The sequence below is a fragment of the Pinus tabuliformis genome, chromosome 7 (assembly GCF_031772625.1).
Source record: "Pinus tabuliformis cultivar Carrire ecotype Pingquan chromosome 7, CPIR1, whole genome shotgun sequence".
Classification (NCBI taxonomy): Eukaryota; Viridiplantae; Streptophyta; class Pinopsida; order Pinales; family Pinaceae; genus Pinus; species Pinus tabuliformis.
Window position 1 is genome coordinate 418,793,203 of NC_142293.1, and position 16,966 is coordinate 418,810,168.

The 16,966-nt window shown below is 38.5% G+C and overlaps 1 protein-coding gene across 1 annotated transcript; it reads right to left on the bottom strand.

Annotated features, from left to right (window-relative positions):
• Positions 1-1,085: 1,085 nt before the first annotated feature.
• LOC149247725 (uncharacterized) lies at positions 1,086-3,007 on the bottom strand. The gene is made up of 3 exons (XM_089445181.1): positions 2,303-3,007; positions 1,901-2,209; positions 1,086-1,787 (listed from the first exon to the last, which is right to left on the bottom strand). Exons 1-3 carry the CDS (start codon positions 3,005-3,007, stop codon positions 1,086-1,088), a joined length of 1,716 nt encoding a protein of 571 aa, XP_089301307.1.
• Positions 3,008-16,966: the final 13,959 nt, after the last annotated feature.

The following is a 16,966-nucleotide window of genomic DNA, read 5'->3' on the forward strand; positions in this document are numbered from 1 at the left end:
CTCTATGATATTTGCGTAATGATTAGATGGATTAGTTGGTGGTGTTTTTGTGGGACTAAATATTTCTAAAAATTATTTTGTTCTTGAAATAAATCTACCTTTGATATCCCTAGGCCTACATCTACTTCTGTGCATAAGAAAAGAATATACTACAAAGATTCACCAAAAGATAACCATACTTTGAAGCAACCTCACTATGGTGGAAGCGTGGACCTTCACTCACATCTTACCATACACTGTCCACCCTTTGATTGTCCTAGAAAATCCTCAACACTCATGAATTCTAAAGAAATTGTTACCTAGACTGTTTGTAACTCCCCAACAATGACGCCAAAAAGCTTCAAGATTTTATTTGTCATTAAATTCCCTAAATTAAATTATTTACCGAGGTTCTCAATATTTTAATTACACTGCATTTTGATTCGAGTTGTAAACAGTCTAGTGCAAAATTAAGTATGAAATGTTTAATCTTTACTTCTTACAATCACAATAAGCTGAAGTGAAGAAACCTATTAATCTATGATTAAATCTATGTTCTATTCAAAACTACTATTAGTATTCTTTTTTTTCCACTGGAAAAATCAGTAATTTTCATTAATATAAGAAAATTACATTAGTAGATGCCTTGGCAGTGCGATATTGTTCATACAAAATTCACCTCTGAAGGTGTTGTGTCAGAGAGTAGTCACAAAATTGTGCTGTGTACATTCATGTCTGGCTGTTCAGCCTATTCGCTATCACAAAAGGATTATGTTTTATAACCAATATATCCATTGATCTATACAGTTCATCATATCAAAAATAAACTCCATTATCTGTCAGCTGTCGGGACTGTTGTCCCTCTATTCACGCTGGTCTATGTATGGCCTGTGGTAAAATTGGTGCACATCTGGTCCATTCTGCTCCACTATTAGCCATTCTCCTCTGGGAAGTGACGAGGCCTCTTTGGATAATTTGTCAGCCTCGCTGTTGTGTTCTCTGTAAATGTGTAAACAAGAGAAATGATTAAATGTTGCTTTGAGAGTGAGTGCATCATGTAATAGATTGTTGAGTGTGTGAGTATGATAGGTAGTGACATTGTTAATCTAGTTAACGACCACCATTAAATCCCCAAATATATTGATCGTTGTGTGATGATGCGATAAAGAAAAATGTAGTAGGTTGCGAATAGCAGAAAGCTCAGCATAATTATTAGATCCATTTCCGAGTCCCATTTTTGCAAGGTATCGATGGTGATCGTTTAAATGCAGGACAAAGCCCCCTCCACAACCAGCTTGGTTTGCTGCCCCGTCGAAGAAGGCCCACGGGGTGTTTTTGTCGATAATGGGCATAGGCTGTATGGTTCTGGGCTTCTGTGGAGGTGGATCAGGTAGCTCATGTAAAGCAGCGATGATGGAGACTTCTACCCGGCTCCAAATAATCAATCGATCCTCAAATATCGCCCAGTTTTGAGCGAGCCATATATACCATGTGGCCACAGGGGGGAGGTTATGGAGATTTGTGCCTTGATGACTGTGTGACCATGCATCCCAAGCAATCGATAGTTCGTTCCCCATCCAGGTGGCAGCTATGCCCAATTGATTGCATATGTTGCTCCATAAGTTGTGAACAGCAGGACAGAGAAGGAATATATGGTCTATGTTTTCTGATGCGTTCTTACAGAATGTGCACCATGATGGACCAAAGATGGCTCTGTGAGTTAGATGTTCACCTGTGGGAACAATACCATTGAGGGCGCACCAGAAGAAAAGTTTGGAGCGAGGTGGAGCCTTGAGCTTCCAAATGGTCTGCCACCATGGAAGAATCGGGTCAGGTATTCTGTGGGATATGAGAGCTTTGTACCCATATTTTGGAGCATAAATACCATGATCCGCACAACTCCAAATAAGTTCATCCGGACCTTGTTGATGCGAATGTGGGATTCTCTTAATGCAGCAGTATAGTGATCCCATTCCTGATGCCATTGTAGAGGGAGATCCAGCTGCTGGGCCGATTTCCAAGCTTGGGTGAAGATGTCAGTGCGAAGTGGATCAGCGATCTGTGCAAAATGCCGTATGTCTCGGGACTGAAGATAAGTAATAAGATCCTGATTTAGGATATGTCTACCCCCACTATTGATCCATGGGACCAATCCAATCCTGCCCGTCAAGCCATCAATTATTCTCCAAGCAAGATTGTCACGAATGAGGGGAAGGGAATTTATCAGAGCCTTCCAGACCGATGAACATCCCTTAGATGACCAAGTAGGTAATTGGGCCTAATCTAGAATATGCTGGGGCCATATCTATTTATAATAGGATACCTGTGTCCATATATTTTGGCTGGTTATTAAGGTCCATCCCATCTTGGCAGCCAGCGCCATGGCGAAATCAGGGAGTTCTTTGAGGCCCCATCCTCCCCATTTTTTGGGCAGAGAGATCTTCTTCCAACTGATCCATGCAAATATTCTTTTGTCCTGACTCCCATTCCATAGGTATCGATTGCACAGCTGTTGCAGCCTCCCCAGGATATTCCTCGGTATCCAGGCGAGTGCCATCCAGAAGACCGGAGTCGCCTCTAACATAGATTTGATGACCACTAATCTGCCAGCCCTAGAGAGATATCTGTAGCTCCATCCAGAGAGCCTTTTTTCCAGTTTGTCAACCAACCAGACCCAATCAGCAATCCTTTGGCAAGTTGGCTTAAGGTTGAATCCCAGGTATTTGAGACCTCTGTCCAGAGGGTGGACCCTGTATGGGAATGCCTGTAGGGCTGTCCGAGTCTCCTGTATAGATGTGCGAGCGCAAGTGATGGTAGATTTCATCTGATTTGGCAGCATACCTATAGCTGCAGAAAACCATTGCAGGATCTTTGTGAAGGACCGAGAATCACGTACACTACCATCCAGAAGAATAAGGACATCATCCACAAAAAGTAAATGAGTCAGATGGCAAAGGTCGTTAATGCGGAGACCCCCAATGTCTCCCTCCCTCTTAGCAGAGTCCATGAGGCAGCTGAGACCTTCCATGACAAGAAGGAAGAGAAGGGGAGATAGAGGACACCCCTGTCTTAGTCCCCTTTCAGAGTGAAAAAAAGTAGAGGCAGAGCCATTTATGAGGATACTGAAGGAAGGTGAGGTTATGCAGGCCATGATCCAAGTGATGAAGGCATGAGGGAACCCCAGATGTATGAGGATCATTTTTAGATAGAGCCAGCTGACTCGGTCGAAGGCTTTGGAAAGGTCGATTTTGAGGAGGATGGCTTTTAGGTTCTTCGACCAGATGGAGTGTAGGGCTTCTTGAGCGAGTCCAATGGCCTCGTGGATCTGCCTAGATTCTAGAAATGCAAATTGCTGCGGGGCAATGGATCGGGAGAGGATAGGTCTAAGACGGTTTGCAATGGTCTTAGAGATGATTTTATAGAGGCAGTTACACAAAGAGATGGGCCTGTAGTCATCAAAGGATGCCGGGGAGTCTGATTTGGGGATGAGAGCAATGAATGTAGAATTGATAGCATGATATATGGATCCTGTAGTCCGGCTCTCTTCGACCACCCGCAGCAGATCCTGTCCCAATACATCGAAGAAGGCTGAGTAAAATTCAATGGTCCAACCATCCGGGCCAGGGCTTTTGTCTTTTTTGAACCATTTCAGCACTCCTTCGAGTTCCTCAGCAGTTACCGGGTCAGTTAAAGCCTCCACATCATCTTCCTCCACGAATCTCGGGAAGTGGTTAGCCACATTAATGATATCAAGTAGATTTGCTTCTCGGGGACTCTTATAAAGATTCCTAAAATGAGTGGTGCCTAGGTGAGCGAGCTTATTAAAATTGTCTGCAAGGTCACCATCCAGCGTGGGGAGCTTCCAGATTGTGTTGGATACTTTTCTGCTCTTAGCAAAGTTATGAAAAAACTTTGTGTTGTCATCCCTAGCTTGTATCCATAAAGCTCGACTCCTTAATCTAATGGACTCTTCTCTCTCTTTGAGGATCTTAGCTTTCTGATTCTCTAAGCCAATTAGCCTACATTTGTCTGCGGCTGAGATGAACCCCAATCCTCTGTCGTGAGTGAGTGAGCTTATATCAGCTTCAATTTGGGTGAGCTAAGCTGTTTCACGGTCCAATTTATCCTTTGCCCACTTAATGGAGATATGTTTTATCTCTGAGAGGATCCTGCAGAATCCTTTGGTGAGAGATTCAGAGTCATTGATAGGGTGTGCATTCCAATAATCCTGAATCAATTTAATATAAGATGGATCCTTCAGCCAAGTGTGATTAAATTTGAAGGGTGCCTTAGGCTTCTTGAAAGGACCCTGAATCTCCAGGTAAATAGGGTTGTGGTCCGACAAACCCCCCGAGCCAACCCATTGTCTGAAGAGATGCAGACGCTGAAGGAGAGTCCCCTTAAGGAGAAATATGTCTAGTCTGCGAGCTAGAGCAGCATCCCCAACATGTCGATTCCGCCAAGTAGGAAGGAGACGCTGCATTGGTATATCCGAAAAGTTGGTTTGCTCCAGCAGATTGTTCATATAATCTGTAATGGGGTCGATTTGTGCTTCCGAGCCCCAAGACTCCCTGAAACCCAGAGAGAAATTTAGGTCTCCTCCAATTATAACTCGGTCTTCATTCATCATAGAAAGATGTAGAAGATGCTGCCAGAACTGTTCTCTCTGGGAGCAGGGAGCATATACGTTGACAACTCTGAGATCCATGCCAAGCTCAGCTGAGAAAAAGTCCAAACCAATGAACCCTGCACCCCCCCAGACCGAATTCATCTTAATGGTGCGAGGGTTGGTTCCAATGGCTAAACCCCCAGATCATCCCACAGCATCATTGGCATAAAAACTCCATCCAGGGGCCGAGGCTTGCATAGCACGAGTAGTCTGATCTGCTGAGCAGAGTGTCTCTTGAAGCATAATAATGTCTATAGGCTCAGTTTCAATGAGCCGCTTCAAGGCTAGTTTCTTGGAGGAACTAGCCAGTCCTCTGTAGTTAAAGGATAGGCACTTCATGGGGGAACACCTCTCGGGGTGTGTCCTGCTCTAAGGACCCCGTCGATGGTCGATTGCCGGCTAGATACCACCTCTGCCCCAGCTTGTTTAATGGCCTTGGAGAGGTGGGATTTTCTTCCTCTGGTATTCAATGTAACCCCCTCAGGTATAACAATGCCCAGACCAGAGTGTCCGGCCGGAGGCTCTTTGGCAGGGTTCCTCGACTGGAGAAAATAAGAATGAGGTGGGGAGGACGGGCGCGGGGAGGATCCAGCCTCAGGGGAGGATGTGGAGATGATGGGATCAGTGCAGGTAAGCGGAGATGATGTTAAGGAGTAGAGAATCATGGAGGTATGAGAAGAGGAACCAATGTCCTGATTAACATCAAACGAAGAAAGCAAAGAAGAGGTAGGGGGATCGGAAATCATACCCGCTTCAGCCGCCGAGCGAGCCCTGGTCTTTGGTGGCGAGGGTCGTCGGAGTCCTGCTTTGACTGCGGGAGATAAAGCCGAAGGGGGCGGGCCCGCGGAGGAAGGGCGAGAAGTGTTGGGGGATGTCGTCCTGGTAGAAGCCGGGGTGCCTTTCGGTGTGCCTTCTGCTTTCTTGTTGAGTGGACAGTCTTTCGCAAGGTGCCCCACTTTGTGACATCGTCTGCAGTGGAAGGGGACCCCTTCGTAGTCCAGCAACTGCACTCTGATACATTTACCCCACTGTAGCGTGATCTGTTCCTCAAGTCCTTCTCGAGTATCCAGATGGACCAATATCCGCGTAAGAGTTCGATTCCCAGATTCCACATATGTGCGATCGCAGTCCAAATAAGTCCCCAGGGCATTTCCAATCCTAATGAAAACTTCTTCCGCCCAGAATGGTAATAGTAGGCCTGGAAGGCATACCCAGATTGGTCCGGCACCGAGCTGCTCCCGTTCCGGATCGAAGAGGGGGTTCCAGCGCTTGAGGAGGACTGGAGCCATTTCAATATGCCAGTAGCGGCCCAAAACGAGGTTGGTCTGACTTTCCTTGGAAAATTTGAGGGAGAACCAACCTCTAGGGAGGACATGGACCTCTGGTAGGTCGAAAAATACTCCACCCCAAATCTCCTTTACCCATTGCCTGAGCCGCTGTGTCGAATATGTCCTACCCCTGACGTGCCCTACCAGAACAGTGTTCGCAATGTCCATATAATCACCGAGAGGCCTCGATTCGTCGAATTTGATGGAGATGTCCCTTGCCATAGACCTGACACACTTTGCCTTCTTTTTGCCGGAACGGGGAGCCGACGGATGATCCACCAGGGGATTTGTGATGCCTTCCCGGGATGGGGGTTTAGAGGTATGAATAATGACCGTAGGAGTCTCAAAGAAACCAGAGGGGCGGACTCCCGGAGCCGATGGAATGGGTGCAAGAGAGGCTGCCGGCGGGGGGATGGGCACCGATAGAAGGGGCGGAGCCTGCGGATCAAACGATGGCGAGGGAGGCGTATGGGAGGCCAAGAATTGTAGTGAGCCCGACGAGAGTGGAGGAACCTCAAATGGCGGGGATTCAATAGGGAAAGCTTCTGCAGTGGAATGAAGGGTATGGCGAGCAGCCGACGAGGTGGACGGTGGGTAAGGTGAGCGCGCTGGAATAGTTGAAGAAGAGGAGGGCGTGAACTGAGAGCGAGAGGCAAACCTAGGATTCCCAAAGATAGGTTTATCCGGCGAGGGATCCGCCGAGTAATCCACTGCTTCCTGCTCCAGGTCATCCATAACTGTTCCTTTGTCGGCGACCGAAAAAGACTGGTGGAGAAACCGATGGGGTTGTTGCAGCTGTAAAGCACCTTTGTCATGACCGCGGCGGTTGAGCCCTAGAGGAGGAGGGCCTTCGCAAACTTAGCCGCTACGAACCGCAGTTGCATAGTGAAAAACCCTAACCGAGACCTTTACACGAGCGCTCCATCAGACCTCCCTTCGTAATGGCATCCCCTATTAGTATTCTACTTTAACCATGAGCTATTTAACTTAAAAACCTACTCATAAATGAAACAAACAACTAACACTTATTAATGTTTTCAACCCAAGCATACTAATTCAAAATCATTGGACAAGCAACTTGAAAATCATTGTATAGTATCCAAATATTTTCACATGCATACAAATCATTGTTATAAGAAATATAAATGACTACATAATCAATTCAAGTTACTGCACAAGTAAGATAAGTCACTACACAAGAAATAAAAATCACTTTTCAGCAATACCAATCGTTATTCAGTTAATACCAATCATTGTTCAATCAATACTCGGGGTTTGTAAACTAAAGAAAAGCTAATGATAACTCCAAATTGATTCCTCAATCTTATCGAGTCCACATATTCAATTTCGAAAGACTACAAAAGAAAACTAAATGACAACTTAAATAAATGCTCCTATGATTCTAACCTGTTTTTTGTAAGCTTGGTGGTACGACATCTTCATCATGTCCATCAAATATATCACCCCGATCGAGGTAATGAATTGAACTAGTGACTTCACATAAAGGAGTGCCTTAACATAGAAACCGATCACCTATGCTACCCGGTTCAACACACACATATTCAAAAGACTTCAAAAAGTTGGAGCTTACATTCTAATTCAAAAGTAATCTAAATAAACTTAGGAAAAACTTTCTATGAAAAAGAGCAATAACCTGTGCCCTATTTCAATCATGATTATGCTATAGTACTAATGTATCTCAATGCTATGCTACAACTCCTAAAATATTAACACACGACTTATATTAATGCATAACATTCTACCTCTACGATTTTTGGATATTTCATATAAAACACAACGCTACAAGATCTATGTGTTATTCTTAAGCATACATGATTTTAAATAGCAAAGACATAATCCAATTCGAATCAACAAATTAACCTCATCACACGGTTATCATTCATTTTGAAATTGGAAAGCATCCTTCTGAGTGTTCTTGACTAGTGGAAATGCGATTATGAAATCATTCATGCACAAGAAATATTAATTAACATTGTTTTTCTATTCACAAAGGCTCAAGGGAAATATGTTCTTCTAGATTCAAGCAAAATAGAGCAAGTAATTTAAGTATAGAATGGAAGACAGTAAATATGAGATCTTTTCGCAAACAACTTTGAATCGAAATGTAAATCTACAAATTTCAGAAAAACACACTTCCTACAATCTACAGTGATTACATGACTCAGTTCCAGGTTGTGGTGGGCCCTTGCCACTTCCCGGAGCAAGTCTTAAACTAACTCAATATCTTAAAAATCAGAAATCATAACACTTACAGGAAAATAAATGTCAAAACCAGAATTATATTAAGTTCAATGAAACATCAGTTTGGACATCAATAAGAAGTATGCCACAATATATAGTGTTATCCAAGCACATAAATATTTACATAAAACTATGCTTATGGTATTTTCTTCTAGCCTTGGATCATTATACTTTAGTGGCAAATCGAATATCATTTTTGACATTTCGCTAATTACTTTAACATTTTGATTTTTGATTCTCTTTCTTCCTGGCCTTTTGATGGAAAGATCCCTAATTATCTTGGTATATATAAGAATGCCTTTAATATCTTGCTCCAAAGGTATTTTTATAAAGACATTCCTTAATTTAAATTCCAAGTCATATTTCATGGGAGCTTCAATTTTCTTGATAAGGAATCTTTCCGGATAAGGAGGTTCCCTTGGTCCTTTCAGTTCACTGTTTTTGTGATTTCTAATTGTTGATGAGTTTTATCCTTAGGTTCTACTTGAGGATCCTCCTCTTGAATAATTACAATTGCTTTTTCTTTATTAATTATTTTTGCTGATCTTAGTTGAATTTCATTAACAGGAAAAGAAGTAACGACATATGTTGGAATAGGTTGTAATTCCATATGTTGTAAAGGTCTTGGAGGTCTATTATTGGGATTAGAAATTGGTTGCGCAGGTAGTTGAGATGGGAGAGGAGGGTTAAAAGATTGTTGCGCATGTTATGAAGATGGATTAGAGCTTAAAGGCAAGGGTAGGGGTTATTCCACTGAAGGAGACAATGGTAATGAGGGCTGCCAATAATAAGTTGGTTTATATCCTTGCTAAAATTATATATATTAGATGTGTAAGGCATGCAAGGTGGACATTGATACTAGGGATATGCTTGATTTTGAGGTTGAAATGAATTCCCATAAATATTTCCTCTCCATCCCTCGTTCCAAGGTAAATTCTGAGGTGGTTGTGTTGGCCATGGAGGGTAAGATGGTTAAGATTTCCATGACTAGTTTTGGGAAAATCCTTGCAGATTGGGATCTTGATAAAAATTTTGATTTGGCCCTCTTGATGATGGTTTTCTATTTGCTTGAGGAAATTTACTAGTCACAACCCCCTTGTTTCTTTTTAATTTTTAGAATATCTAGCTAGTTGCTAATGGTGTTTAATATATCCTCTTTAAAATTTTCTAGAATGTTTCCCAGCTCAACTCTAGTGACAAAATTTTGTACAGATTTCAAACTTATAGACTCATAATCCCTTGGGTTGTCATGCTTCTTTTTCCTACCTTAGCTTGACTTCTAGAATATGTTTTCCAATCTCAACTATTTCAGCAAAGTGGTTTTTATAACTATTTCCAGAACTTAGGAGATTAAGTGTTTCAATGCAATCTTCCCATAACCCCTTCAAAAGGACAATCCTAAAGCTTCTCTCCTCCAAGTCACCCACACATGATTTATGGTAGTTATAGAGGAACCTTTCTAGATATTCCTCCAAAAGTTTGTCCTCCATCTGTTGAATCCTAAAGATATCATTAACATCTCTACTTTTATAGTAGTCTTGATATTTCTTAAGGAAAACAGACTTCATGTGATCCTAGGAGTAAATGGTGTGCTCTCCCAGGCTCATGAACCATCTAAGGGATGAGCCGTTTCTGGTGGTAGGGAATAGTTTAAGCTTGTGTGCATCGTCATAATAATTATAGCTTCTACCAAGAATATCAAATTCAAATAGAAACGAGTTAGGATCTTCATGGGATGTACCATGAAAAAGTGTAAGCGATGCCAAGGGTATGTTCTTCATAGTGATATTTCTGGTAATGTCTAGAATAGGAAATCCAAAAGTTGATTCTGTACCATCTTCATGCTTCTCGGGGCCTCCTCTTGGACCATCCTTCCAGTCATTGTTCCCTTTAAGTATGGTATGTGTCTTGTCATTATCTCCATTTTTATTTTCCCCATTATTTCTGTTTTCCTCCCCTCCTCCTTTGTTAGACATTTTTACTACAAGTTCAGTAGTAGGCTTTAGTACGATGGTTTGGCTGGAAGAAGATTCAGCTAGGTTGATCTTAATGTAACTACGCCCTATGTCCCTGCGAGGTCCTCCTATCGTAGATTCCACTTGCGAAACTAGCACCAATTTTGTACCTATAACAGTTCCTAAGACAATTTGTGTTTCTTTTAATATCCTTGAGGCCGTTCAACCTATTTTGATGCAATGTTTCCTTTTTCTGATGCCACTTTGTTGGTGGAGCTTCGTCCCTCCTCTCTCATACTTGCGTAATGATTAGCTAGATTAGTTGCGGGTGTTTTCGTGGGACCATATATTTCTGAAAATGATTTTGTGCTTGAAATAAATCTAGCTTTGATATCCCTAGGCCTACCTTTACTTTTGCACATAAAAAAAGGAAATACTACAAAGATTCACCAAAGTTAACCAGACTTTTGAGCAACCCCAATATAGTGGAATCGTGGAACTTCACTCGCATCTTACCATACACTCTCCACCCTCTGATTGTCTTGAAAAATCCTCAACACTCATAAATTCTAAAGAAATTCTTACTTGCACTGTTTGCAACTCCCTAACAATGATGCCAAAAATGTTAGGGGTTTTATTTCTCATTAAATCCCCTAAATTAAATTATCTACTGAGGTTCTCAATATTTGAGTTACACTGCATTTTGATTCAAGTTGTAAACAGTCTAGTGTAAAATTAAGTATGAAATGTTCAATATTTACTTCTTACAATCACAACAATGTGAAGTGAAGAAACCTATTAATCTATGACTAAATTTATGTTCTATTCAAAACTCCAATTACTATTCTACTTTAATCATGAGCTTTTTAACTTAAAAACTTACTCATAAATGAAACAAACATCTAACACTTATCAATGTTTCCAACCCAAGATACTAATTCAAAATCATTGTACAAGCTACTTGAAAACCATTGTATAGTATCCAAATCTTTTCACAAGCAATACAAATAATTGTTATAATAAATATAAATTACTACATAAGAAATTCAAGTTACTGCACAAGTAAGATAAGTCACTGCACAAGCAATAACAATCAATGTTCAACTATACCCATCATTATTCAAGTAATACCAATCATTGTTCAAGAAATACCCAGGGTTTATAAACCAAAGAAAAGCTAATGATAACTCAAAATTGATTCCTCAATCCTATCTAGTTCACATATTCAATTTCTAAACACTGCAAAAGAAAACTAAATGACAACTTAAACCAATGCTCCTATGCTTTTAACTTCTTCTTTTTTGTAAGCTTGATGGGACTACATCTTCATCATGTCCATCAAATATATAACCCAGATCGAGGTAATGAATTGAACTAGTGACTTCACATAAAGGAGTGCCTTAACATAGCAACCGATCACCTATGCTACCTGATTCAACACACACATATTCGAAAGACTTCAAAAATTCAGAGCTTACATTCTAATTCAAAAGTAATTTAAATCAACTTAGGAAAAAAATTCTATGAAAAAGAGCAATAACCTATGACCTATTTCAATCATGACTATACTATAGTTCTAATGTATCTTAGAGCTATCCTACAACTCCTAAAATATTAACACATGAGTTATATTAATGCATAACATTCTACCTCTACGGTTTCTGGATATTTCATATAAAACACAACGCTACAAGATCTATGTGTTATTGTTAAGCGTACATTATTTTAAATAACAAAGACATAATCCAACTCGAATCAACAAATTAAGCTCATAACATGGTTATCATTCATTTTAAAATTGGAAAGCGTCCTTCTAAGTGTTCTTGACTTGTGGAAATGCGATTATGAAATCATTCATGAGCAAGAAATATTAATTAATGTTGTTTCTTTGTTTGCAAAGTCTCAAAGGCAATACGTTCTTCTAGATTCAGGCAAATCAGAGCAAGTAATTTAAGTACAAAATGGAAGACAGTAAATATGAGATATTTTCGGAAAATGACTTTGAATGAAAATGTAAATCTACAACTTTCAGTAAAACACTACAATATACAATGGTTACAGGACTTGGTTCTAGGTTGTGGTGGGCTCTTGCCACTTCCCGGAGAAAGTATTAAACTAACTCAATACCTTAAAAATTAGAAATCATAACACTTACATGAAAATAAATGTCAAAACCAGAATTATATTAAGTTCAATGAAACATCAGTTCGAACATCAATAAGAAGTATGCGACAATCTCTAGTTTTATATCAGGACATAAATTTTTACATAAAAGTATGCATATGGTATTTTATTCTAGATTACATACAAAAACACCAGGCTTTATAAAGAGTTCAACCAATGGAGAAATATTTATAACTAATTGCCTAAGAAAAGTAAACATATAACGCCGAAGCTAAGTTAGGCTATATGGAATCTCTCAAATGACTTTGAAAATATTGCAATTGAGCTTATCTCAATCACAACATGATCAATGAAATTGATTCTATGTTGAGAGTAAAGAGACCTATTCTGGGACGCCGAATATTTAACTAGATGTCCATTGCTGAGTAGAGTACAAAATGAGGTGAAAAATTAGGTACAGGATAGTAAGTCTACAAATGGTTGTCTGTTCAGTTGTTAAATGATGTGTTGGACTATATGTTGGAGTACCTACTGACCTGCCCACATGTATTCAAATGTCTATGACTCTTTATAAAGAGTAGTCAAAGTAATTCAAGACTTATAGGTCCATTATAACCTACTTAAGATGATTAAAGACATATGAAAAATGGCACTAAGTAACACATCTTATCTGCACTTGCAAAATAATGTGGTTTGGCTAAGGTAGAGTGGTATCATGGTACAAAAAGGGTAAAAGAGAGTGAATGTTGATAAAAAAGGGAATAGGGTATCAAAAATGAGTACAAAATTTGGGCCCAACACTCTCACCATTATAAGCATCAAATCAAATGTGTGGCATTTGACTTTCAAAACTCTTTGTGCATCCATTAGATTTCTGAGTTCTTCCTGAGCTAGTGGGTCTATTGTAGGATGCACTTGATGTAATCTCTATTGAAAAATATCAACACCTATCTTGGATGGAATAATAAGGTAGATGATATAGGTTTCATGTGTCGTGTCATCATAGAATTTCGACCAGCAAGGGGTATTGGCTAGGGCACGGGGTCTAAAAATGAATCAAATAGAAATACAATGAGATCACGAGGGGGAAGTGATAGTTGCAGTCATGAGAGCATTAGAGACAGGATTCAAAAAATTAGGAATTGACATAGTATTACATGCTTTAAAAGACAATATGGGTATCCATACCTCTCATGGGTAATATTTTGGATGTTAATATAAACAACGACTAGTATTCTATACATGGCATATGTTCATCTCAAATTATTAGTACATTCATATTCTAATTGGTGGGACATTGGGGTTGTATATTCATATTGGTAAATCAGGGTACATGCTACACTAGCTTTGTGATGTGTTTTAGAGTCACCAAAATATAATGTACAAAGTTAAGTATTAAATCTGAATTTAGTAAAACTATCAAAATTTACTTCTAGGTGATTATAATCATCACTATTTACAACCAAAATACAAGGTTCATCATCACTAACATATGAAAACGGAAGGATATTAAGATGGGCTTCTAAGTGAGATGAGTTGATTTGGTTGAATTATTTCTAACTATAGTTTCAAGAAAATACTTCCCATTGTATTCCTTGCAAAGATAACTGGTTCATTGGTCCCCTCTAGTTGTTATTGTGTTCTTCATATGAGACTTATTGTTTACATAGACTTGATTACTCTTACCCTTATAAGGTAACCATATGTGAGAGAAATCAATGGAAAAGTACCCCTGTAGTTTCTCAGGCTAGTCCCTACTTAGTAGTAGGCCTTATTCCTTAGGTATGTCCATGACTATGATATCAATCATCTGATGGAATCATATATGAGAGAGAAATCATATCAAAACATTGTTCATCTCACCAATTACATTTACTTTTGACATGTATAATTGAATGATCTTAATGTTAGTCTTCTTTGGGACAACATTTATCTTTTTTCACACAAAATAGGGCATGACATTAGAGAAAGCTCTAGATTCTACCAAATAGTTGTGTACATTATGATTAAGAACTTTGAATGTCAGAAGAAAATATGGGGTATGTGACTTAAAATTTCTCTTGTGCTTGTTGTGTTTACAATGGATTTACCGTTATCAGAGTTGTTTATAGTGGTAGGAGGTTTCTAAACATATTTGATAAATATCGTAACTCTCAAATAAAGTATTATAAATAAAATATTAATTAGATAATAAACTATTCTTTTTGAGCCATTTTTTGTGATGAATTAATGATTCAAAGTGTTCAACCTTTTCCCTTGAATTTCCAATCAACCAACATTGATATGAAAATATATGAGAATATTGAGACTAAGCATAAGAGGTTTGAAAGGTTCTTCTCTCCACTATGGAATACTCCAGAGATCATACAATGAAATGTTACCCCTTGTTTTCTTAATATATTTTATAACATTATCTTCTATGGCCTTTCTTAAAGAAACTAATGGTTCAATATTTTTAGTTGGACGACTAGACTTGAATTTCTATGTGTGGGTAGTAGGCATGGTGTTTGGAAAAAAGGCTAAGGTTTACTTAATGTTCTACATGTAGATGGAATTATACTTTCTTTTTTGTGCAAAACTATCTAGTTAACCCTGGGAGTTGATGTAATAGATTTGGCAGAAGACAAGGGAGTAAGTAGTTGCCATAAAATTGATTTACCCTAGGCAAGTTGAGCAGTTTCAGGGGCATGATCTTTTCTATGGAGACTATAATTCATTTGGATTTTATGAGTGACTAGTTTTTCCCCAATATATACTTCTCTAATGGTTTTTGTGTCCATATCTATGACCTAGTTCCAAATAAACATGATAAATATGTCATTGGCCTCATCTTCATATTTTATAGGCTCCAATTTGCTTCTAGGGTAGAGTAACAAAATAGGGATTTCTAGTCAAAAATTTTATCAACAATCGGTGTTAATGAGTTGACTCACTATGGACATGTTTTCTTTTGAGTGATTAACATAATGGTATGAAAATAAATTTTCCATATCAAAGTTGTCAGGGTCGAAATTCATATTGTAGTTATTAGTAGGTTTGGTTTTATTATTAGTCCTCTTCTGTAATGAGTATAAAGGATTATTTCCAAACAAGATTTCTCCTAAATTTTTCTTTAGGTTGACTACTTTGTTTAAGAGCTTCTTGAAAAGTTTAAGCATTATTGGGACCTACTATTGTCACCCTTTTTCACACCCTACCCTATTGTTTTTACTATCATATACCCTACTTTACCCCTTTTTGACACCATAAAATCACTCCACACTGGCTAAACTGTGTTACTTTATAGTGTAGGTGAGAATTACTAATAAAGTGACCATTTTAGAGCAACTATTCTGTACTCCATCTGGTACTCAAATCGGTACTCTATTTCAAGCTCGACACTAGACAACTAGTCAACTCTTAGCATCCCAAAGATAGTTCTCTTGTTCAGAAGAATAGTGTTAGTTTCCCTGATCCAAATTTAGTGTCACAATTTGAACAATTTAGTTATGATCTGGTGAAGTGATTCTGAGGATTTATCTTAGTTTAATTTAGCCTAGTTAATAGATGTATTTTCTTTCATCGGTCATTTTGTTGTAACCATTTGTAGGCCTGAATTCTTTAAAAAGGCCCAACGTTTTTATGAGAGGTTACACATATACATGCATAGACTGAATCAGTGAAGAGGAGATTGTGACATGATATCATTTGTTTTTGTTTGTTTGTTTAAGATTGAACTCTCAAACTTATGTTCTATTGAAGGTTTTTAATATAATTGTTTCAGGTTCTACATATATCTGAGAATTCATGTTTGCTTGATCTCTGAACTATTGAAGTATGTTAGACTTGTTCCAAGTTGTGGAAAGGGACCACCATAAAACTTGACCAAGTCATGTACTAGTTCTCGTTAAGTAGGAGGTGTGTTTCAAATTGATTTGGCATAACTATGTTTGAATATTCACATTCTTTCGTTGATAATTTCCAAAATTTTCGTACTTGGAATTGCACATAAAATTAATTTCATGCTTTCGTAGATCTGAAGTTGTGATATCTAGTGAAATGTTTATTGAATTTTGGCAAGCTTTACGATATTTGTTATAAGTATACTCTACATTTACCAAATTCTTTGATTTCTCTCATGATTTCATGAACACTGAAGAAGAAGGTTTCAGTTTGCAATATTTATGAGAAACAAATTCTTATATTTTAGATTGAATCCTTTTTTCTACATGGAAGTGCTTTGATGATATGTGGATCCATATATTATTGGAAATAAACTCCTGTAGCTTTTGTTTAGTCTGAATTCTTGTGGGAATTTCTTGAAAACAATGTGTCATTCATTGATTAAGTAGAGAGTGTTAATGCTTGGAGAATTAGATATCATTTATTGTGTGTTGGTTATTCGATTTACAATATGATGATTATTTGATTGGTAGTGTATTGATCATTTGAATTAGTGATATGCCATTTATTTTATTTCATAGTGAGCCTTGAGTCAGGTTTATTTTTGTTCACTTGCTTAGATAAATCGAAACTGTGTACTATCTAATTTCTTAGATTGATTTTGAGATAGGAAGCAATAAGTTATGTGTTCAGATGCTTAGTTTTCTTTGAATGAAATAGTACATAGGAAATAGTTTGAGTTACTTTGCAAGATATTGTTGAGTTTA

Coding starts and splice junctions, on each gene's coding strand:
- LOC149247725 (XM_089445181.1), bottom strand. CDS start 3,007: ATGGAAGGTCTCAGCTGCCTCATGGACTCTGCTAAGAGGGAGGGAGAC. Junction 2,210..2,302: donor GCCAAAATATATGGACACAG/GTATCCTATTAT, acceptor TCGGTCTGGAAG/GCTCTGATAAATTCCCTTCC. Junction 1,788..1,900: donor CCCACATTCGCATCAACAAG/GTCCGGATGAAC, acceptor CCATGGTGGCAG/ACCATTTGGAAGCTCAAGGC.